This window comes from Notechis scutatus, chromosome 2 (genome assembly GCF_049901735.1).
Source record: "Notechis scutatus isolate UNSWTSFEM ecotype Mainland chromosome 2, rNotScu1.2, whole genome shotgun sequence".
NCBI lineage: Eukaryota > Metazoa > Chordata > Lepidosauria > Squamata > Elapidae > Notechis > Notechis scutatus.
The window spans coordinates 70,159,249-70,182,562 of NC_142010.1; the positions used below are offsets into that span (position 1 = coordinate 70,159,249).

Genomic DNA, 23,314 nt, shown 5'->3' on the forward strand with positions numbered 1-23,314 from the left:
TAATTACATACTAACCCTTGTTCTTAAACCAGTCTTCCTCAAACATTAGCCCAAGTATATGTTGAATAGCATCTGACCCTTTTCTAACGTTCCCAGATTTAATGTTAATAATTATCTGTGATATTCCACCTAAAGGAATGTCTGTATACAAATATTTTCAATATAGTATGTCCAATAATTTTGTTGAGTATAAACACTAGGAACAGAAAATAGGTCACAATTGGGATGTCTGGATGAAGTAAAATTTATATATAATTAGCTGAACAGGTATCTTCCACGTTAGTGTTTCATGTTTTTCCAGTAACATGTTTTGTACTTGTTAACACAACATTGCTAAAAGGCCATTTACATATAGCTTAGTACTGAACTCTAACTGGTAGCTGTTGTATTTTGCAGACTGTGTACAATTTTAAACATAGTCCTTTGCCATTATTTTCCTGTATCATGATTTTTCTCAAGGGAAAGTAATTTTTTAATTTTTTAATTAACAAAATTTAAAAAGAAAAATATACAAACCTATAAAACGAGGCAAAACTAAAAAGTTACAAAAGTATATTTATATTTATCAACAAACTGAAGCCATAATTCATTGCAATCATCCACGGTTGATCTATATTAATCCTGCAAACCACTGAAGAGCTGGAAAAGCATGTTTGGAGAAAAATAACTTGTTTCGAAAGTATATAGACTTGTTTCACATATGCTAAGTCATGGTTTCATTAATGATGGTTTGTATAAATGTAATTGTGACTTATTTAATAATCAAATAATCCAGAATTGTACACAATAGTCTGCAAATCACAAGGGGTTAGGTACATATAATAAGTTTAAGCCAAACTAAATATACAGTTGTGCTCATAAGTTTACATATCCTGGCAAAATTTATGATTTCTTGGCCATTTTTCAGAGAATATGAATGATTACACAAAACCTTTTCTTTCACTCATGGTTAGTGGTTGGCTGAAGCCATTTATTATCAATCTACTCTTTTAAAATCATAATGACAACAGAAACTACCCAAATGACCCTGATCAAAAGTTTATATACCGTGGTGATTTTGGCCTGATAACATGCACACAGGTTGGCACAAAGGAGTTTGAATGGCTATTAAAGGTAACCATCCTCACCTGTGATCTGTTTGCTTGTAATTAGTGTGTGTGTATAAAAGGTCAATGAGTTCCTGGACTCCTGACAGACCCTTGCATCTTTCATCCACTGCTGTACTGATGTTTCTGGCTTCTGAGTCATGGGGAAAGCAAAAAAATTGTCAAAGGATCTGTGGGAAAAGGTAGTTGAACTGTATAAAACAGGAAAGGGATATAAAAAGATATCCAAGGAATTGAGAATGCCAATCAGCAATGTTCAAACACTAATCAGGAAGTAGAAAATGAGGGGTTCTGTTGAAACCAAACCACGGTCAGGTAGACCAACTAAAATTTCTGCCACAACTGCCAGGAAAATTGTTCAGGATGCAAAGAAAAACCCACAAATAACTTCAGGTGAAATACAGGACTTTCTGGAAACATGTGATGTGGCTGTTTCAAGATGCACAATAAGGAGGCACTGGAAGAAAGATGGGCTGCATGGTTGAGTTGCCAGAAGAAAGCCATTACTACGCAAATGCCACAAAGTATCCCACTTACAATACACCAAACAGCACAGAGACAAGCCTCAAACCTTCTGACTCAAAGTCATTTGGAGTGATGAGACCAAAACTGAGCTTTTTTCCATGTAGACTACTTTATTGGCCAAGTGTGATTGGACACACAAGGAATTTGTCTTGGTGTAAATACTCTCAGTATACATAAAAGAAAAGGTAAATTGAGCTTTTTGGCTACAACCATAAACACTACATTTGGAGAGGAGTCAACAAGGCCTATGATGAAAAGTACACCATTCCTACTGTGAAACATGGAGGTGGATCGCTGATGTTTTGGGGATGTGTGAGCTACAAAGGCACAGGAAATTTGGTCAGAATTGATGGCAAGATGAATGCAGCATGTTATCAAAAGATACTGGAGGAAAATTTGCATTCATCGGCCTGGAAGCTGTGCGTGAGACGTACTTGGACATTCCAACATGACAATGATCCTAAACACAAGGCCAAGTCGACCTGTCATTGGCTACAGCAGAATAAAGTGAAGGTTCTGGAGTGGCCATCCCAGTCTCCTGACCTCAATATTATTGAGCCACTCTGGGGAGATCTCAAATGTGCAGTTCATGCAAGGCAGCCCAAGAATTTACAGGAACTGTAAATGTAAATTTTGGAGGCTTTTTGCCAGGAAGAATGGGCAGCTTTACCATCTGAGAAGATAAAGAACCTCATCCACACATACCACAAAAGACTTCAAGCTCTCATTGAAGTTAAAGGGGGCAATATACCGTATTAAGAACTGGGGTATGTAAACTTTTGATCAGGGTCATTTATGTAGTTTCTGTTGTCATTATGATTTAAAAAGAGTAAACCCAGTTGATTGATAATAAATGGCTTCAGCCAACCACTAACCATGAGTGAAAGAAAAGGTTTTGTGTTATCATTCATATTCTCTGAAAAATGGCCAAGAAACCATAAATTCTGCCAGGGTATGTAAACTTATGAGCACAACTGTAATCATAGGCAGATTCTTAGTATTTGGACGCTGTTGTCTGATGATGTACAGATGAGACACTGCAAGTTGATTTAATTATACTGGATAGCCAAAAGATTCTGATCATCACACCTCAAGTCCAGCTTCCTGTGTCAGTCATAAGAATGAATGTGTGTAATTCAAGTAATTCAAGAAATAGTATAGAGACTGTAATGGTCAAACTGACGGTCTTGTTATACAGGTCAGTGTAAAATCAGGTCTGATTACATCATTTGTGGTTATGACAACAACTCAATAAATGGTCCAATAAAGAAGGCCCAGTCTACTTAATTCTGTGTAGCTGTTATTTCAAAAAGGCTTTGGATTTGGAATGAGTACTGTATAAAAGACATGAAATGGATCAGGACAGGAGAAAATTGTTATTTATTTGTACATACGTATTTGCATCCCCCACCCCATTGTCTGAAAACAGGTTATAACAAATATAAAGACAGGTTGCTGATACTGAATAAGCACAATTTTAGGTTTTTACCTGTGTAAGAGAAATAGAGAGATTTAAAAGATCAGAATACGGAAACAAGCTCATGGAAGAGCAAACAGTCAATGTCAAGACCAAAACTTTACAACATTCTTAGAACCAAAATAGGTGCTGCTTTAGTTTCTTTAAAGTTAAAATTGAATATTTGAAATTGAATTGGTTGATCATGTGCCATCAAATCAACGTTGACTCTTAGTGACCATATAGATAGATTTTCTCCAAGATATTCTGTTCCCTCACCTTGGTCCTTCAGATTTTCAAATGTGCATCCATTGCTGCTGTAATTGGGTCCATCCATCTTGTTGCTGGTCATCCTCTCCTTCTCGGCTTTCCCAGCATTATATACACTTCTCCAGAGAGTGAGTTTTTTATACAGTATAATGTGCCCAAAGTAGGATAATTTGAGCCTAGTCATTTGAGACTTCAGTGAGAACTCTAGGTTGATACGTTTGATCGTTTGTTTGTTTGTTTCCTTGGCTATTTTAAACTGCATTGTCCATTCCAATACCAAAATTCAAAAGTGTCAATATTCTTCCTACCCACCTTCTTCAAGGTCTTAAACTCACTTCCATAGAGTGTCACAGTATCACAATACAGTATTTTGCACAGGGAAGCTAAAGTATTCAGTATGCAGTAAAGTATTCTGATCTTTGTACATATTAGATACTTCACACACCTAAAAACCTTCTCCAAGGTTTTCATTGCTACTTGACCAAGTCCCGGTGTAGAATTATTCCTAATGACTGGTTCCTTTACTATTAAAAGGTGGAAGCTATCCACCTCTTTCATATAAGAACTATCCACCTCTTAATTTGTCAATTCTAAGACTGGTTTCTGTACAGTAGTGGGATTCAATTTTTTTTTACTACTGGTTCTGTGGGCGTGGCTTGGTGGGTGTGGCAGGGGAAGGACACTGTAAAATCTCCAATCAGAGGTGGTATTTGCTGGTTCTCTGAACTACTTAAAATTTCCGCTACCGGTTCTCCAGAACTGGTCAGAACCTGCTGAATACCACCTCTGTTTCTGTATCTCCTATCATCTTCTTCATATTTAATCTTAGTCACTGTGCACTTTGACTTTCAGTAGGGTTGCACATTGTTTGCACTTCAGTAATCAGAATACTGTTATCAGCATAGTGCATGTGCCTTCCTCCATTTTGAACTGGATTTATCATCTTCCAATTCAGGTTCCCTCAATACTGTATATATTCAACACACAAATAAAGACAGAATGTACTGTACGGCATTATATCTGTCTGTTTCTCCATGTTGTCTTCAAACTGTAGTTTACCAACCTATGTACAAGTTTTGCATTAGGAGAGAGTGATATTCTGGGCTTCCCATTTTTCTAAGCACATTCCACAACTTTGCATGATCAACAAATTAAAGGTCTTTCTATAATCAGTGAAGCACATATTTGCTCCTATTTTTTTAAAATTCATATTTCAAATATGTATTCCCTAAGGGTAATCTGACTACAGTAGTGTACCATCTGGACTTTGGGCAGGGGTCTCTGTTCTCCGAGCTTTAACTCCTGGATGTTTCATTAAAAAACTAGGTAACATCTTCAGCAGCATCTGCATCTGGGCTTTCTCAACAGGTTAGGGTCCCATGTAAAACATATTCTGGTAGTTAAACAGAATATCAACCAGAATATCTACTGTATCTCAATGGCCAGCTAAAGACCACAGTGAAGAATGAATAAAATAACACTCCTAAATTAAAACAGTGAGTTAAATATAACTAAACCTCCATCTAGAATGCATTAAATCCCACCTTTCTGGCCAAACTATTGCTTTAAGTTCCTCTGCCTTGCCTGAATTCACCTTCAATTTACTGGCTTGTGTTCAGTCTACACAGTATTCCTGCAACTTTGCATAATTTTAAGGAAGTTAAATGGAGTTATGAGCCATCAGTACTTTTCTATTCCAAGACAACTTCTCTCAGAGTCAGATAACCCTTTTAGAATACTGCCTTGGTGGTGAAAGATGTTGAAATATATTGGTTAATGAATAGGGTCAAATTTCTCATCATGCCAGAACAGGCCACATATTAAACTAAAGATATTTCAGTGTCAAGAAAACATGAGGAATCAATTTATAATAGATTCAGAGAATCCCAGTCCTCCAAAGTTATCTTGACTGGCAATGCAGCAACACATATATCTTGTCCAAAAGAGATGTTTTTGTACTTGCATTGTAGTTTAAATCTGTGTGCTGCTGTAAGATGTTATTCCCACCTACATAGACACATTTATAACCTTAAGGAACTAGCCAGTCTACACATTCCCATTTTGTTGTAATGATTGAGGAGAAATGAGCAGACAGATAAGTGGCAACGTATCCAACAACACCCATTTCAGAGGGTGCAATATTCATGCAATAATCCACACGTGAATGTTATTGTCAAAATGTTTAACAATCAGATGTGAAGGTCTAAGCAAATCTGCCCAAAAATTTAACATCTCAGCAAAAATCCTGTTTAGGAAGTCCACATTTCCCACCCAGAGAAGTTTTATTGGAAGAGGCTAAGTATGGAGATGCAATCTCTTTTGTAGACTTTTAGCATCACCTTCTTGGCTAAGAACTGCTACATCCCTCACCTGGCTTGTATTATGGAATCTAGTGTTTTTTTGGGAAGCTGACTTTTTAACCAATGAAACCTATTATTATTCTCACCGTTTCTGAAAAACAAACAAAAATTAAGCAGTCTGTGACTCGTAACAGATCTTAGATTGCAAGGAGTAGGCCTATGTAAAAACCCTAATGGAAGTCCAATCAGGCTTAGCTTTAGTTTAGATGTTTCACTTTCCAACTTGTACCATTTCTCTGGGTTTTTATTTAATAATTATGTGAACTCAAGGGGTGTCATCAGCTAAATGAGTAGAAATAGTTGACTTGTGATTGCTACAAGTGCAGTTTGTACTTCTGAGAGCACCCCCCCCTTTTTTTTGTTAAAGCTTCCTGCCTTCCCAAACATGTGGTATGACTTTATACCAAAAGATTGGGCACATCCTGAGATTGCAAGTAGAATTTACTGTAAAATGCCACTATAAAGTCAACTATTTGAAAATGTGCAAATTTACAATTCAACCCAGTTAGCTCCCTTGTTGTCATCTGTTTCTGATATCCTTAATCATATTAGAGGAAGAAAAGGAGATTCTTGCAAACAATGGTACAATTCTGTGTGTGACTTTGAGCCTTTCTGCACGTGCATCTAATCAGGATACAGATATTCTCTGGACACCTCTCTATCTCTTCCTCCCTCTCTCTCCCCCCTTCTTTAAGTCTCCAAAAATTGCTTTCACCTCCTCTCCAGCCTATGAACAAGTTAATGAATGGGAAAAATCCCGTGCCAAGAAGTTTGAACATCTAAAAGTTAAAGAAAACTGTTGATTTTGATTTGTTAATAAAATCCAATCTGTTGATCTAGATAATGAGCAGAGACCTTTAAAACCTAGGAAATTTCAAGAACTTTAACAAAATCAGGGTGCCACTTTAGTTTTGCTTTGTTTAGCCTTGTTTTTCAAAGGAGGAACAGCAACATGAGCCTCGGTGGCACAGTGGTTAGAGTGCTGTACTGCAGGCCACTTCTGCTGACTACTGGCTGCCTGCAATTTGGCAGATTGAATCCCACCAGGCTCCAGGTTGACTCTGCCTTCCATCCTTCCGAGGTGGGTAAAATGAGGACCCAGACTGTTGGGAGCAATATGCTGACTCTGGAAAACCGCTTAGAGAGGGCTGTAAAGCAGGGATGGGATCTGACCGGTATAACTACCGGTTCTGTCGCTCTGCGTCGCATGCGCATGCGTGCGCGAGAGTCACACAAGTGCAATTTACGACCTGCTGAGCTGCCCGGACAGCTGAGCAGCGCTGCATGCAAGTGCACAGCGGTTGGAAAAGCCCTTTTTTCCTGCTTTTTCAACTGCAGCTGTGTCACACAAAGCAGCTGCAGTTGAAAAAGCAGGAAATAAAGGTCAGGTAAGAGCCCAAAACAGCAGCAAACATAGAACTGGTTCTATGTATGCTCTCTGTTTGCTGCTCTTCAGAGCAACCGGTTCTACAGAAGTGGACAGAACCGGTAGAATCCCACCCCTGCTGTAAAGCACTCTGAAGTGGTCTATAAGCCTAAGTGCAATTGCTAACATCTCCCAAGCTGTTGCAGACAAAGTAAGCAGGACATTGTGGAAAAAAGTTTTAGAGAAACCCTTGAGGGATGCAGAAAGCCCAAACCACCATATCCTAAAAGTTCTATTGATAAGTGCATATCACATTTAAATTATCTTTGTAAAAGAAATGCTTTTCCCACACCCCGATTCAACAACAGCTAAGCTGTGTTAAATATTCATTCTTTGTAGTACTTAAGAAGAAATTCAGAAGACCAATAGCAGAGAAGCACTTACTACTGGTAGCTATTTCATCCTCTTATATTTATCTTATATTTCTTATATGTTCCAACTTTCTGGTCAGCCCCTTCTTCCTTTGTTTTGTTATTGTCTCTTAGAGCAACCTATGAAAAGTAAAGGAAATTACTTGCCAGGACTTAGAATAGCATAGTTATGAAATATTCTAATGCTATAACATACTTATTATTTGTGTGCATGTGCCTTCAAGTCTGTGTTTCAATGCTGATTCCTGGTAACTGCCTGGACTAGTCCCTGCGGTTTTCTGGGCAAGATTTTCAGAAGTGGTTTGCCCTTCCCTCCTTCCTATATCTGAGAAGGAGTGACTGGACCAGAATCGCCCAGCTGACTTTGTGTTTAAGGTGGAACTAGAACTCATAGTCTCCTGGTTTCTAGCCTGGATCTACAGTCAGATGTTCAGACAAGATTTGACATTTGTATCTACCTATTGAATCCTTCTCAAGGCCTAGAGATAGGCAGGTGTTGATGTTTAATGGTGATATTTATCATATTTATTATATTTTTACTCTTTCTTCCTCTTGTACAGTTGAGTTTGTTTACTTGTTATTTCCAGCTTTGTAGAGGTAATCACTGTTTAATTTTCACTGTTTAGCTTTGCTGGCTGAGGAATTCTGGGAGTTGAAGTCCACAAGTCTTAAAGTTGTCAAGGTTGGACACCCCTGCTTTAGAAGATGGATGGCACTTTTAGCTTACCGGTAGTAGTGGGAAAAAACTCTCTGTGTCTAAATTAGACAGTTCTATCACTTTAAAAAAGACAATCTTTAAAAATCTGTGGTGCTGACTTTGCTAGTTCTGGTCCAGTGTCATTTGGAGAATGCTGCATATTGGAAAAGGGTTAACTTTTCTGTGATGAGTAAGAAATAGTTTTGGTGGCCCTAGAACATTTTTAAGATTAGGCCTACACCCTCTTATTTGTTTTGCAGAGGGAGAGGTACAGCATGAAAAACAAGAAGGCAAACAGCTTACAAGGAAATTTAAGAATTAGTACCCTACTATGTTTACCGTAGTAGTTATGATGATGTGCTTGGAATAAATAGGAAACAAAGCCCATTCACTGAGGTTTCTTAGTTATTATTTATAAAGCTCTTTGGCCTTGTTAAGCTGCAATCAGAATTATCCTTAAAAAAAAGGTTTCATAAACTGTGTCTAGTATCCACTGTGTATGGGCTTTGTTTACATGAGCAGAAAAAACATTATACTGGAAGTATTATAATGGTTTCTACTTTCTTAAAGAATGCCATTATAATTTATATTATATCTGTCCTTTGCTCCAATGAAGAGGAATAGAGTTTATTTAATGCACATTAGGATACTCAATCCCCTTCATGGATTATTAACTTGCAATAGTGAAGGGGCTTGCACAGCCTAATAATGTGTTCAGAAAAACTAGGTCATATTGTAGACAGGATGGGATGAAGATCCACTGGAGACAAAAAGAAAAAACACTTCCAGTATTCTGCCAAACAAAATGAACATTCACAAAATAGGACAATGAAGTAGACCAAAATGGTTCGCTTCATATCAGAAATTCTACTGAGGACAAGGAAATAGTGGAAGCAATGCAGCTGCTATTTTTGTTGAAAAGGAATTGATCAAAGTTGAGTACTTGAATGCAATCCCAAAAATGATAATATGGCCTCAAATAGTATTCTAGGTAAATTAATCAATATCTGATCCACATCTGTACTCCAAGTATAGATGTAATTCAGGCAATAATTTTTTTTATCAATAAATAAACAGAAATTGAAAAGATCTCTTGCAAAAGTTTAAGCTACTCCCGTTCCCAAAACAGACTTCATACTAAGCGTAACTAGAATAGTATCTTGAAATGATAAGAAAATTTGGCCTTGGTGCAGGAAATGAAATAGGAGACCACCAAGATACCCCTACTCAGAGACATCACCAGATGGACAACACCAAAATCAAACTGTCTTTTTTGTTCTGTAAGCAAAGATGGATAAATTCTATAAGTCAGAGAAAACAAGATCTGCTCAGATCACAAACTATCACAAAAGTACAACTTAAAACAAAACCCTCCAAAACCACCAGGCCAATCGAGCTATGAGCTCTACACTATATGAATGTTGAAAGTACAGGATAGATTTAATGGACTTAATTTGAGAGACTGTTTGAAAAACTCTTTACTAAAATTTGTGACTTCATTAGAATGAAGTGAACCAAAATATTCTAATATGCAAAAAAGTTTTTAAAATGTGTTTAAACTTTAATGTGTTTAAAAAACTGAAAAAATGTGGAAAGCAAAAGACAAAAAACAAAGAGGAAAAAGAGTTCTACAGAAGATCAAGAAGGAATAAGAAAATGTATTTAAATAAACAGTGCAAAAAAATTGAATGGGAAGGACAAGAGATTTATTAAAGTACAGAAATCAAGTAAGCTCATATGCAAAAGTGAACATGATAAAAGATGAAGGGAAAATTATATTACAAAAGGAAGAAAGAAATTAGAGATGGTACAAATGTGTAGAAGATCTTAATCAAAAGGTTTCTAAAATTGATGATCTAACTGAACTAGAAACAGACATACTGGAAAGTGAAGCTAAAGGGCCACTAGGAAATTTTGCAAATAATGCTGCAGAGTTGATAATAAATCAGCAGAACTGTTTAAAATTTTAACCAGATCATGGTGTTAAATTGGTGTCTGCAGTTTGTAGGCAGATATGGAAAACCCAGCAGCAGACAAAGAACTGAAAAAATAATTTCTATTCCAATACTAAAACAAGTGTGTTCAAATTATTGAACAATTGTGTTTATCTCACAAGCTAGTTTTACATACTAGTAAGATAATGCTTAAGCTTTTGCAATCTAGACTTCTACAGTACACGTGGGATAAAAACTGTACAAAGTACAAAATTGATTCAGAAGATGCAGGAGTACCTGAGATCATATTGCAAACATCCAAAGGATAATGGAAACAACCAGTGGTGGGATTCAATTTTTTTTACTACTGGTTCTGAGGGCATGGCTTGGTGGGCGTGGCAGGGGAAGGATACTGTAAAATCTCCAGTCAGAGGTGGTATTTGCCGGTTCTCCGAACTACTCAAAATTTCCACTACCGGTTCTCCAGAACTGGTCAGAACCTGCTGAATACCACCTCTGGAAACAACAGTTTTTCTTCATGGTTGATTAATATAGAAAATTAATATAACTTTCAATGGTGTCAACCACAAACAAATTTTCAGTAGTCTTTAAAAACATAAGAAAAGCAGGCCTATTGAATTTGTATGGTGACCAGCTTGATTAGAATAATGGAACAATTAAATAACTTTAAATTGTCTTAAAATTGTGAAAAGAACTAAGGTTTCATACAGTTAGCTTGTTTGCTTGGCTTGCCTGCAGAACATTCTACAAGAAATAGAAACTGGAATTAAAAATGCTAGGAGAAACCTCAACAACTCAGATTGGTGGCTGGATGTCAGGAGAACTTATGAAATCTCTTGTTGAAGATGAACAAATGGAGGTCAAAGGCTGGTATGATGTTCAATAGTAACAAAATAACAATAACAAAAAAAGATAAGATTATAATAACAAGCAGTGTCAACTCAATGCAAGCAGTGGAAAAGCTGAAGTAATAACAGATCTTATTTTCGTAAAAAGCCAAGGTTCAGAAGCATAGTAATTGTAGCTATGAAATAAAAACATGTTGCCACTTGGGGAAAAATAAAATCAGATTGAGACAAATTATTCATATTTGGAGACATCAGACTGACAAGATTACATACTGTCAAGGACATGGTCTAGATTTCACAGCTGTATAACATTTAGGAAAAGCCCTCTGAGAAGATGAACAAATAAAGATGTTTTCCTTTGAATTATAATACTGCAGGTAGTTGTTGAGAATACTTCAAGAAGAAGAAGAAATAAATTAGTATTAGAAGGAGTAAATCCAAACTGCTCACTGGAAACACTAATATTGAAATGTTAGACACATAATGAAAAGGCAAGAAGATCCTGATACTTGGAAAATCAAGGACAATGCAAACAAAAAGTTGATGGGGAAAAAAGATGACCAGATGCCAACACTATAGTGATATAAACATGAGCATACCAGACCTCAAAGAAACCGTTACTGAGAAATTATCTTCACAAAATTATCTGTCAGCTGACAAATAGTCAGAAACAAGAACCCAATGCCTGAGTTGATCAAATGTTAGTGATCCTTGAGAAATAGCTAGGTTGGCCCATAGAAGGAAAAGGAAGTGTTTTGTGATTTTTAAAGATTTATTATGACATGACCTAATTTGAGAAACAGCCTATTTTGTTTTTGTTTATTGAATTTCTACTCTGTTTTATCATTACAAACAACCCCAAACCACCCCATCTGAATAGAACAAAGCAGCTGACTAATGGGGCTATGTTGTCATTTTGTTTATTACAGTGATAGAAAACCCAGGACTTTGAACACAAACATTAATAGTCTTATCAGTTAGTGGAATCTGAGTGAAAAGCTAGGATTTGTTTCTGTCTGAGATTTGGCCTGCATCTCTTTTTTGGAATGGGCTAAAATGGATAAGAGATGCAAACACTAGCTGTTACTGTCTGATTTCAGTGCAGTATTTTCAAACTTCTAGTTTGATTCCAAGGTTAATCTGCTGTCATGGACTAAACTGGTAATAATAATTTTTCATATCTTGTTCCTTCTGCCTCTTCTCCTATTCCTGTTCTTATTTACGGTACGACATCGCATATTTTACACTGCCTAATTTATGGCAATCTGAACAGTTCACAGATTAAAACAACTCATAACAAAATAATGCAATGATAAAAGAACAAAAGGTGTGCCAGACAACAACAACAAGCAAAGTAATCTCACATTACTCGGAAGAGGGTTCAGTTACCTTGCCAAAGCTCTGAGTGAAGAACCAGGGCTTCAAGGCTCTCCAAAATACCAGCAGTGCTGGGTCTCGAGGGGAACTTTATTCCAGAAGGCAGGTGCAGAGAACATCTGCTTCTGATAGATAACATTGTTTTAATCAAAGAAACCTGGAGCACACCAACCCTGCCAGATCTAATTGGTCAGGCAGATACTATGGAAGAAAGGCATTCCTTCAAGTAACCAAGCTGTTTGCCATGTATGCCTATGCCCACCACCACCTTGAATTATACCCAGAAGCAAACTAGTAACCAATGCAACTTGCAAAGTAAAGGTGTTACATGGACATACTGAGGCTTGCCCATCATTATCTATACCTCTGCATTCTGGATCAGTTAACCTTGTATATGAACTTCAAGGACAGCCCTACGTAGAGTGTTTTGCAGTAATCAAGTCATGACTGACCAAGGCATGAGTGACTATCTCAAGGGGTTCCCATTCTAGGAGAGCTTTCAACTCATACAACTGATGCAAAGGCCTTTCTGTCACAACCTCCGTCTGCTCATTGAGTAGCAGTTGTGGGTCTAGGAAGGCCTCCAGACTGTGCACCACTCTGGAATGGGGAAGTGCTACTCCATTTATAATTATAGTGTAGGTGGAACATTTCTACATCTCAAGTCACTTGATCTTGGTAGGATTAAGTCAGAGACAGTTCTTCCCTATTTATACCCACAAAGCTTCTAGGCACTAGGACAGAACATCAGCAGACCCATTTGACCAGCCTAGCATCAAAAGATATAATTGTATGTCATCAATGTATTGATGATACATACAAACCCCAAACCAGTAGATAACCTTATCCAGTAGCTTCATGTGGATGTCAGAGGGGAAGGGAGAGAGGGAATGGCCTAGGGAGTGATTTATCCCACCCAACTAACACAACTGAAACCAATTGTTGAGAAAGAAAGAGAATTCCCATAAAAACAGGCCCCCAATTCCCAACCCCCAGAGTTGGTTCAGAAAGATATGGGGTCAGTGATAGTCAAGCTACTGAGAGATCAAGAAGCACAAGGATGGGTGGCCATTACCATCTCCCTACCTTTTCTACCATACGTGATCTATGCTATGTTAATGCTAAATCCCAGTCTGAAACTCATCTGAAACTGGTCTACATAATCCATTTCCTGCAGTTGATGAGGGTTCTCATCAACTCCAGACTGACCAGCTTCTCAACAACCTTCCCCAGCCTCTTGAGAGATACCACCATCTCAAGGCCAATTCCATAGCATGGACCCAACCATGGCTCATCTCTCTGGCCACTTTTATAACTCAGGAATGGGGGTCAAGCTGACAACAGAGAGAACCCTGTCTCTTCTTTCAAAGTCACTGGCTAAAGTTCATCCCACATCATACCACCAGACCACGCCCCAGGCACTGCAATCTGATCTGCCCAGTTAAATCAGAGTGGATCTGAGCAATTTTATCTGCTAGGTAGCCTGATTAATACTCACAGCAGCTCCACAGATGTTTGTATGAGGCCCTCCCTACCCCAGAGGGGAGTGGTCGTCCTAAACAGCAGAATGCCTATCAGCGGACCCTTTTTCAGAAAAGTTATCCACCTTTGTTATAATTACATCATGCCCTTTTAAATTCTACACGTCTGTTTGCAAGTATATACTGCGAAGTTCTGTAGTACAATTTGCTTCCTTTATGTTTGTTTTAGTTATATATTAATTTGTGTTGCATTCATAGTTCTCCTATGGTATACATTTTAATCTTTCTATCATGTTGATAAGCTCAATTAGAAAACTGAGGTTGGTTTCTGATACTTGAATTAAGTAGAGATATTGCTGAGCAACCAGCCCTTGGAGATTTTCTGCTCAATGAAATAGTTGCAGAATGTGTAACAAGAAAATTTTCTCCCTTCTGTGCTTGATAGCAGGGCTTCATATCAGGCAAAAGAATGAATATCTCTGTTCTGCATTCCCAAAGAGGCACCAGAATGTTAGGCAAGGAGATTGTCACGAATTAGGAAACCTGACATATACAAAAGTTCTCTGTCTTGAAACACTCTGGAATCCTGTCTTTTCTGTGCTTGTTGTACTCCTCCCCACAAATCTTGAATGTTGCCCTCCAGCTGGTTTTGAGTCTGCAGCCATATATCCAGTAAACTCTCAACCTTGAAGGTGTCTATTCTCAGTTCCTTAATTGTACATTCATTTTCACTGGGATAAGAATCAGAGGCTTCTGCCTCAACATCCCACCAAGACTTTACTCCAGGGGTGTCAAACTTGATTTCGTTTGAAGGCCGCATCAGAGTTGTGTTTGACCTCTGGGGCCCAGGGCGGGTGTGGCCAAGGGTGGGCATGGCCATCTCGATGTCACTCGTGTCAGGGGCGCCTGTGGTGGCCTGAGCACTCTGCCAGTGAAAACGGGCTCCCGAGCTCCGTTTTCAGCTGCGATGTCTTCCTACAACCCTCTGCCAGGCCCTCCCGAGCTCCATTTTTGTGGCAGAGGCACCACGGGCCACTCCTTCACTGTTTCCAGGGTGTCCCCGAGGACCAGATCTAAGCATCCCTCAGGCCAGATCTGGCCCCCAAGCCTTGAGTTTGACGCCCCTGCTTTATTCTATTTGCACACTATTGACTGACTTAGGAGGAATTATAAATCTTCATTAATTGACCTTTGTAGGAAAACAACAGCAGAAGAATAAAAATATGAGTAAGGCTTTTAAAAAGAAGTGGCACTTTTTTAACAGTCCCCATCCTGGAGTAATATTGCAGGCTGGACTGTTATTTATCATAGGGCACGTTCACATCATGTTTCAATAAAAACACAAGAAATAAAAATACAAAATATGAAACTAAAGTCTAAAATATTATAAACATATGTCTGGATTACGGATATAACTTTTGCTTCATTTGTCACAAAGAAATGCAGGTTGGGCTGTGTGCACCTTAACTTAAAAAATTACCCAGATATAGAAAACAAGCACATTGGGGGAAAAGCCAGATTAAAATTCACCTGGCAACTACCTTTCTGTATCAAGGGAATTTCTTTGTTTATATCAAAGTATACATGTAATTAAGGTGCTGTTGAACACGAGAGTCTCATATTGTACGGCTGTGTATAACTCAGGCTTCTCTTTCTCTCCTTAGCGTTCTGATCCAAGACTGCTGTCACAGTTTTTCTATGCTGATGAACGAGTGACTCAAGTGGTAACAGAAATCAACTGCCTGGATGTAGAGACTGATCCCCAACAGTATCTGACACTGTTAAGCCAGTTGCATCTTAGTCAGGTATGATTTTTTGGGGAGGAGAGCAAAAGGCATGAGGTGGTAGCAGATCAGCCAGGGGGTGCTGAATGTAACTGTGCAGCATTCACAAACAGAAGTGGAAGTTCCTCCTTGCATTTTTCCTGTATGCCCACATATATCTCTGCAAATATTTCTATTTGCCTTTCTCCTTATGGGACTCCAGAACTAAAGGTTATTCCTGTCAAGTAAGAGGTTTATGGTATGAACTATCATTCTATTGCCTACTACTTCCACTCAAGCTGGACTGCAAACCCTGGTAGTTGAGTAGCCTGACTCATTAATCCACTTAGCCTGTGCCCTTCAAATGGGTTAAATTACAATTCTGATCATACTTGGGGAAACCAACTAAAGGATTGTTATTATGGTTGCCTGCACAGTCAGCCAGGTGTTTAGACTGCAGTTGGCATTTTTATCCACCTTTTGAGTCCTTCCCAAGTGCCTGGAATAGATAGATGTTGTTGTTTAATGATATTAAAGGCATTGTCACAGGATGTAAACTGTTCCAAGTAAAGCTGCCCTTTGTAATTTGACTAATGGTGATTTTGTCAATGGCGATGGTGTTCAAGAGGTCCTCCAGATGTTTTGAAATTGAACTTGAGACATTGATGTTGTTGTTGGTGTCTTCAAGTCAGTATTAATTCTGGGCATCTGCCTGGACAACTCCCTGCAGTTTTCTTGGTAAGCAAACCAAAGTGATTTCAAAGTGGTCACTGCCTTTTTATTAGGGTTAAAAAGACAATGTCTGGTCCAAGGACACCCAACTGGCTTTGGATTGAAGGCAAGACTAGAACTTGTGTCTTCTAGTTTCTAGACTGAAGCCTTATCCATTATACCAAACTGTCATTAAAGGTTAATCTGGGTTTTTCCCTCTTTCAGTTGTGTGGTGCAGCTTGTATTGCACTGAGTGGTAAGAAGAAATATGGACATTTTGCAGCAATGTACAGCGTCTTACTAAGTATTTAGAATACTTTTATATTTTCAAAGTAAAATTTTATCCCTTAGCTAAAGGGGGAAAAAGTGACCCATTCTTGCAAATGGTTCAAACTCAATTCTAGAGCCTTCCCTTTTTACTGATTTCAGTGTAGAGCATACTTCAATGTTCTTTTATAGTCTGTTGATTCTTTGCAGATTTATTCATTTTTAGCTCAAATGCAGGCCTATGAACTTGTCCTTCAGGATGGATCCGAATGGATTACTGTCTATTGATATATTGGAAATAAGTCAAATGTATTTTTAGAAAAAGTAGAATAATTTCTTTTCTTTCTGGCAGGCTGAATTACTGGCTATCATAGAACAGATCATGGAGGAATGTATCCCCAAGGAACGTCATGGTCGTGACTATGTCATCAAATTCCCAGAAGACCTGCTAGTGGACAACCTACGGAACCATATGTTGTTTGCTGCTGAGGTGAGTCATGAAGGGAAGATGCCGCCAGAGCTCCAGAATATGCTCTGATAGAATCAAATGTCTCCTATTTTTGTATTGTGTTTAATATGTAGTGTAAATGGAGTTGTACTTAGATATAAAGCACTTGTGTGACCATTTTCTCTGATAATCTGGTTTTGCTGTTCCAATATCTACCTCCTGTGTTTTTTATGCTATTTATGTATTTAAAACATTTATATGATTGTCCATCACCACAACTCTGAGTGGCTCACAAATCATCTAGTATAGTCAAATGGTTGCTGAATATTTAGGACATGAAAGTTTGTTCTTTACTGAGATATAGTGTGATGACCCGGGGCATGGCACAAAGGCAACACAGTCACATAAGTCCCTGTAGTACCTCCAATTTTGCTCCCAATGTCCAGGTTACCTTTGGCTGGAGAAAAAACTCTCCCAAGAACAGTCTTTAAGTGGAGGAAATTCAGTCCGAAAACAAAGTACATATAAACTAAATACAAATCCACACAAACCATGCTGCAGTAATTAACTTGACAGGCAGGAGAAGGAATTTCAGACTTGAAAGGCCAACAAAACACACACAGTTGGGAAGACGCCAGGAACCAAGATTAGCCTCGACAATACCAGATAATTCACGATTTGCTCTCAACCGTTGGCTGTGCGCAGTTCCCCTTTTTAAACACTGTGTTCCCAGCTGCAGCTAATGAAGGGAATCAGAGCCCTTTCCTTCCCCGTAAGCCACGCAACTCACGTTGCTCCCTTCTCCGTTCCTCCCTGCATGCCCTAGGATAAAGAGGGGGTGGGCCTGGGTCTTCCTCCACATTCCCTCTGCCTTGCTCTACCTCTTCCCTGCTCTGCCCAGCCGGACTTTGCCCTTCCCCAGTTTCTTCCACAGCCAATGGAGCCACACTCTCACTCCCTGTCAGCTGCTTGGCGTCCCCCTCAGAATCAGATTCCAAGAGGGGCTTGACATATAGCCTGGAATTATTTCAGAAATTAAAACTTAGTACCTTGTGAGGATTGCTGTGTTGGAGAAAGTCTTCTTCCTCCTCTTCCTCTTCTTCCTATCCTCCTCCTCCTCTTCCTCTTCATACTTCTTCCAGTATCACATCTAATTTTGTTCAATGTCAACCAGACAAAGTGAGACATGCCAAAACCAGGTGGTTTGGTAGAGGGTTCACTAATGGCCAAGCCTCAAGAAGGTACCTTGGACCATTCCTCTCTCCAGACATTGTTAGGGTTAAACTGGGTAGATGTTAAATGAATAGCTGTTTTCTAAGCTGGCCTACAGGATTTCAATCTTGTGATGGGCCCTGCATTGTCCTGGTGAATAGGGGGGGCCTTGTTGTTCAGCATCCTTCACCATAGCCGAATGAGAACTTGTCTTCTATTGTGGAAAGGCAGCTAAGGGATAAGGAATGTTCCTGTACTCTTGTTTTTTCCCCTTTAGTGTCTTATGGCACGCACCTACATTGATGTGGAGGAGGCAGATGGAATACGGCTACGTCCTCTGGCCAAAGATTTGTTATGCAGCTTAGAGGTGGTGCGGATGGTACTCCGAGAGCAAAGCTTAAACCAACCTGGACCTTATTCAGAGACTATCCGGAGAGCATTAATCCGCTTTGATGTGCTTTTTGCTGAGTTTGAACTGAGGTATGACTAAGTTCACTTTTATATTTCAGCTTATGTCCAACTTGTTAATCCCCCAAAGAAATCAGGGTTAGAAAGGACTTTGGTCAGAGTTAGAAGTAGGAACCACAGCATGGGCTGTGAATCTCTGACCTTGGGAGCAATAGGCAGAATTAACCTTTTGAGAAGAAAACAGCTGCTTGGAATGGGGTTGCTCATTGATAAAAGGTAGCTATAGGGACAAGGCTTGGTAAAATATATTAGACAATATACTGAATAAACTGACCTGGATTATGGAACAGTAAGTGATAGGTGGACTCGAAAAATACTAATTGCTATTCTTTGGGTCATAAACAAACTAATGTCAAAAACCTCTTGGATAAATCTAATTAGTTACATGTAATCCTGGACTTACAGTTGTAATTCTTGATTTACAATTACCACAAATTTCCATTGCTAAGCAAGATATTTTTCAAGTGAATTTTGCCCTATTTTACAACCTTTCTTGCCAGAGTTGTTAAGTGAATCACTGCAGTTGTCGGTAATATAGCTTTTAAGTGAATCTAACTTCCTCACTAACTTTGGTTGTCAGAAGGTTGCAAGAGGTGATCTCATGACCTGGGGACATTGCAACCATTATAAATACATGCCAGTTGCCAAGCATCCACATTTTGGTCATGTGACCATAGGGATACTGTAGCAGTCATAAATGTGTTCAATAATCACAAGTCACTTTTTTCAGTGCCTTTGTCAGTTTGAACAGATACCAAATGCATGATTGTAAGTTGAGGATATTTAGGAATGATAACAAATTAGTATTTGATAAAGAAACAAAAAGAGGGAAACTATTTGGGGGTTTGAATACAAAGGGGTTGTGTTCATTTTGATTTCATAGTGTGTCTCTTTTCCAGCTATGTGTCCTCTTTAGTTTCTGTTAAATCCCCTGAAGATATCTATAAGCAGCAGGAGATTGTTGTGCTCTTCTGTGAAACGGTGGCTAGGTGAGCATTCTGACACAACTTCTTCACTTTCTGCAGTCTGGGCCAGCACATATATAATACAATGATACTAGAGTTTGTAAGCAAACCTTTAAGCATTCCTTTAGATAACTGTCTTGGCCCAATATACATTCAGAATAAACAATTGGAATTTAGACATATCTACAGATTTATTTTCTAATTCTAAGCCTCTTAATTCTCTTTACTTACCTAGAGCTTTGAAACTTGGCTACTTGACTCAGGAGATGATTGATGGATATGAACCCCAGCTGATGTTCACCATTCCCCGCCTAGCTATTATTAGGTATGTGTTTAGTAAACAGCTGGTGTTTGAGTACCAAATCAGCTACCTTACAAGATGGAAACTATAGAAGCAGACTTCCGTATGTTGGAATTCCTAAAATTTTGGACATGGTAGTTCTTATATTCAAAAGTAGCATGATGCATGTATTCCTAGCAGAAGGATTTGGAACAAGTAATTTGACATAAACATTTACTCAGTAAATTGAGTTATTACTATGGGTTCAGATTTGGGTGTTTCCTTGTGCTTTCTTCATGATTGACATTGGTGAAGATAATATGCTACTCCAAAAAGTGCTTTGCAATTTATGAAAGTCTTCCTCCTTCTTTGCTGCGTAACTGTAACTGTAGAAAACTAAATTAATCACCTGATTTATGTCTACAAATCATTATTTCATATAAAACGTTGCGAATCTGTTTCCTGGTTAGAATTTATATAGTAAAGTATCCAACTTTTCTTTAAATTCACTTGAAATTCTCTTGTGACATATTAGTTCCCTGGCATAGCTCTTCATCTGAAAATCACATTGCATGCTTTTGTGATCTTCATCATGCATATGAACTTGTTTCTGCTTTTTAAACCACAGGAGTCTGCATATCAGATTTGTTCCTGATATAGAAAGGAACCCTGCTGATCTCTTAACACTGCTATCAAGTTATTCTTAGTAGCTGGTGTAGAACATGAACTGTTAATTCAAATTTTCTGGATAGCCCTCTTTTCAAACAGCCCCCTTGCCTGCCTTTCTGAGATGGGGGTAAGGATGGAAGAAGTAGCAACTTTTTAATTGGCTTGGTCTTTCAAAGCAAATTTTATTTTACTATGGATCCTTAATAAGACAGTATTTGCTAATGGCAAATATATTCACTCTTGGTTCTGCTGAATTCCAATTACAATAGTCTTTCAAAACATGGTGTCTCCTATCTTGGCAAGAAGCAGTAATGGTACTTCTATAAGAGGCATTATGGTCAACAACAACCGTAGTAAGAAATGGAAGGGCTTAAAGAAAAGTCATTCTGAAAGCTGTGGAAAATGAAAACTGATTTATGAAAGGCTTCGACAATTTGGTGTACTGTATAGGTTTTCTTATTTTATTTAAAAGACTTATATAGCTATGGATTACAACCACAATCCTGGGCAAAACACAATCAAAACAGCAAAACAACCAACAAGCATAATGAAAACTCTGGTTCCCCTGGGGCAACATTCTCCCACACATCCACACATCATCTTGTTGGGTTCATCCTACACCAATCCTTGAGGGAAGAACCAGCCGTTCAAGGCCTTCCAGAAAGCAAGGTGAGACTTATGATGGTGTCATTAATGTGCTCAAAAACGATTCTTTTAGCAATCATTTTTGAGCATATCAATGTCATAAGTGTCACCTTGCTTTCTGGAAGGCCTTGAAGAGTTGGTTCTTCCCTCAAGGACTGAATTAAAAAATGAGCAATCTGATTTTACTAAGACTTTGTTTCTGTGAGACCCTGTGTGTGTATATATGTTACGTACTTTTATTCTAATGGACAACATTGGGTACCCCTAATTGGCATTTTATTTTATTGCCTTCTATGCAGTGGCCTTCTGATCTATCCAGATGGACCCCTCAATTTGGAAAGGAGGCCAGAGGAGATTTCTCGAGTCTTCAGCCCTTTTTATGTCTTGCTTAGAAAAATCAGGTGTGTGACTATAGCATTGCTGTATAGGAATACAATTAACCATTAAGGGAGAGGGGTTACTGGAAGATTTTGCTTCCAAATTGTATATTCCACAGAACTCCAGGTGTGTTTGTCCTGAACCAAAGCACTTCAGATTACAGCCTAAATTATTTCACTTAGGATAACATTCTCTATATCCAGTAATTAAGAACAGGAGAGAGACGTAGTTTCTTGTTTAACTATTCTCACTGATGCAACGGTTTAGCGTAACCATGGGTTTAAAAAAAGGGGGATAGTATTCTTTTAAACTTCAGTTCTTGTGTTGAAATGATGCAAACCCAAATACATTTTAACAGATAAAAGATTGCCATCAAAGTTACCCATTTTAAGGTAGTCCTTAGAAGTAGGAGGCAGAAGAATTAGCAGAAGATACGGTGAGACATTCTGAGAATGAAGTGTGATGCATATCCTGGAGAAATGCAGTAGTTTACTGCTTTAGTGGGCTGCATGTTATGAGCCACCACCACCCCTGCTTTTTTCATGCTTAGCTTTGCATTGTTTTTCACATCATACCTTATGGGCAATTTGGAGCAACTCCTTCCAATGCCTGTGGAGATTCTCAGTCATCCATGTCCTTCCAGTACAAATCCTTCCATTCCCCACCATCCAGTGAGAACTGAAGAAACTAGATGAGAAGTGAAATGCCTTCAAAAAAAAAACCCAGAAAGTCCAGTTACCTCTTGGAAAAAAGCACCTTTAGGGTATTTCTTCCAACGTACTGTTGGAACCCAGCTGCCCATCCTGTAGATTAGGATTAATTTTGTTGCCACTGATGTTTCCTTTATGGACCCTTCCTCTTACAGGGATTTGCTGCGTGTGCTATCCAAGGAGGAGTTGTACAAGCTGGAGAAACGTGTGCTGAATGAATGCACTGCAGATTCACAGCCCTGCAGTAACAGGGATTCTCCAGACCTCCAGGGTTTTGCATCTCAGTATGCCTGCTCAACTGTACCAAGGTGTGACTGAGAACCTTCTCCACCCACCCATTTGAATGTGGGGTTGCCTAACTTCAGTTTATAATTTGGGAGTGTTATTCATATACAGCTTGCTGAGAAGGTCTTTTGTGGCCATCAAAAGGTCAGGACCAGGAGATACTTTGTAGTATGCAGTTAAATCGGAAGTTTTTATCCAGTATTAACTACTTGAGATGAAGGGAGTGGATAAATAACAGAAACTGTCAAATAGAGAGAAGCCACAGACTGAAGCCTATTTGATCCATAATATTAGTTTATAGCGTACATTTTCATCTGCCCACAAGCTAAAACAGAGACATGATGTGTGCATAATTTTATTTCCTTGATTGGCGTATACAGATTTTTAAGGGAGAGTATGGTTGAAAAGCAATAATAAAAATAAGCTCTTTACATTTTTCCTAAAGGCTTGTTCTCCTCTTAACAGGCCTGTTGTGCAAGAATCTAATAGTGCTCAGAGAGGAATGTTCACAAATGTTCCATTGAACTCTCGATGGTTGGAATTACGAGGCCGTTACCGCAATATAGAGGACATGATTCACACATTATTTGTCTGTATTTCCGGTGAGTGCTCCACTGCTTGTATTCTATAACATGGTGGCT

General features: G+C 38.6%; 1 protein-coding gene across 1 annotated transcript in view; it reads left to right on the forward strand.

Annotated features, from left to right (window-relative positions):
* Positions 1-23,314, forward strand: part of ZFYVE28 (zinc finger FYVE-type containing 28) — a 36,177-nt gene that overhangs the window by 5,622 nt on the left and 7,241 nt on the right. Inside the window, exons 2-9 of the mRNA XM_087955079.1 lie at positions 15,537-15,677; positions 16,966-17,103; positions 18,551-18,753; positions 19,641-19,726; positions 19,938-20,031; positions 21,600-21,701; positions 22,544-22,696; positions 23,139-23,275. Of these exons, the coding sequence (XP_087811205.1) occupies positions 15,537-15,677; positions 16,966-17,103; positions 18,551-18,753; positions 19,641-19,726; positions 19,938-20,031; positions 21,600-21,701; positions 22,544-22,696; positions 23,139-23,275 (1,054 nt within the window). The remainder of the gene's footprint in view (positions 1-15,536; positions 15,678-16,965; positions 17,104-18,550; positions 18,754-19,640; positions 19,727-19,937; positions 20,032-21,599; positions 21,702-22,543; positions 22,697-23,138; positions 23,276-23,314) is intronic.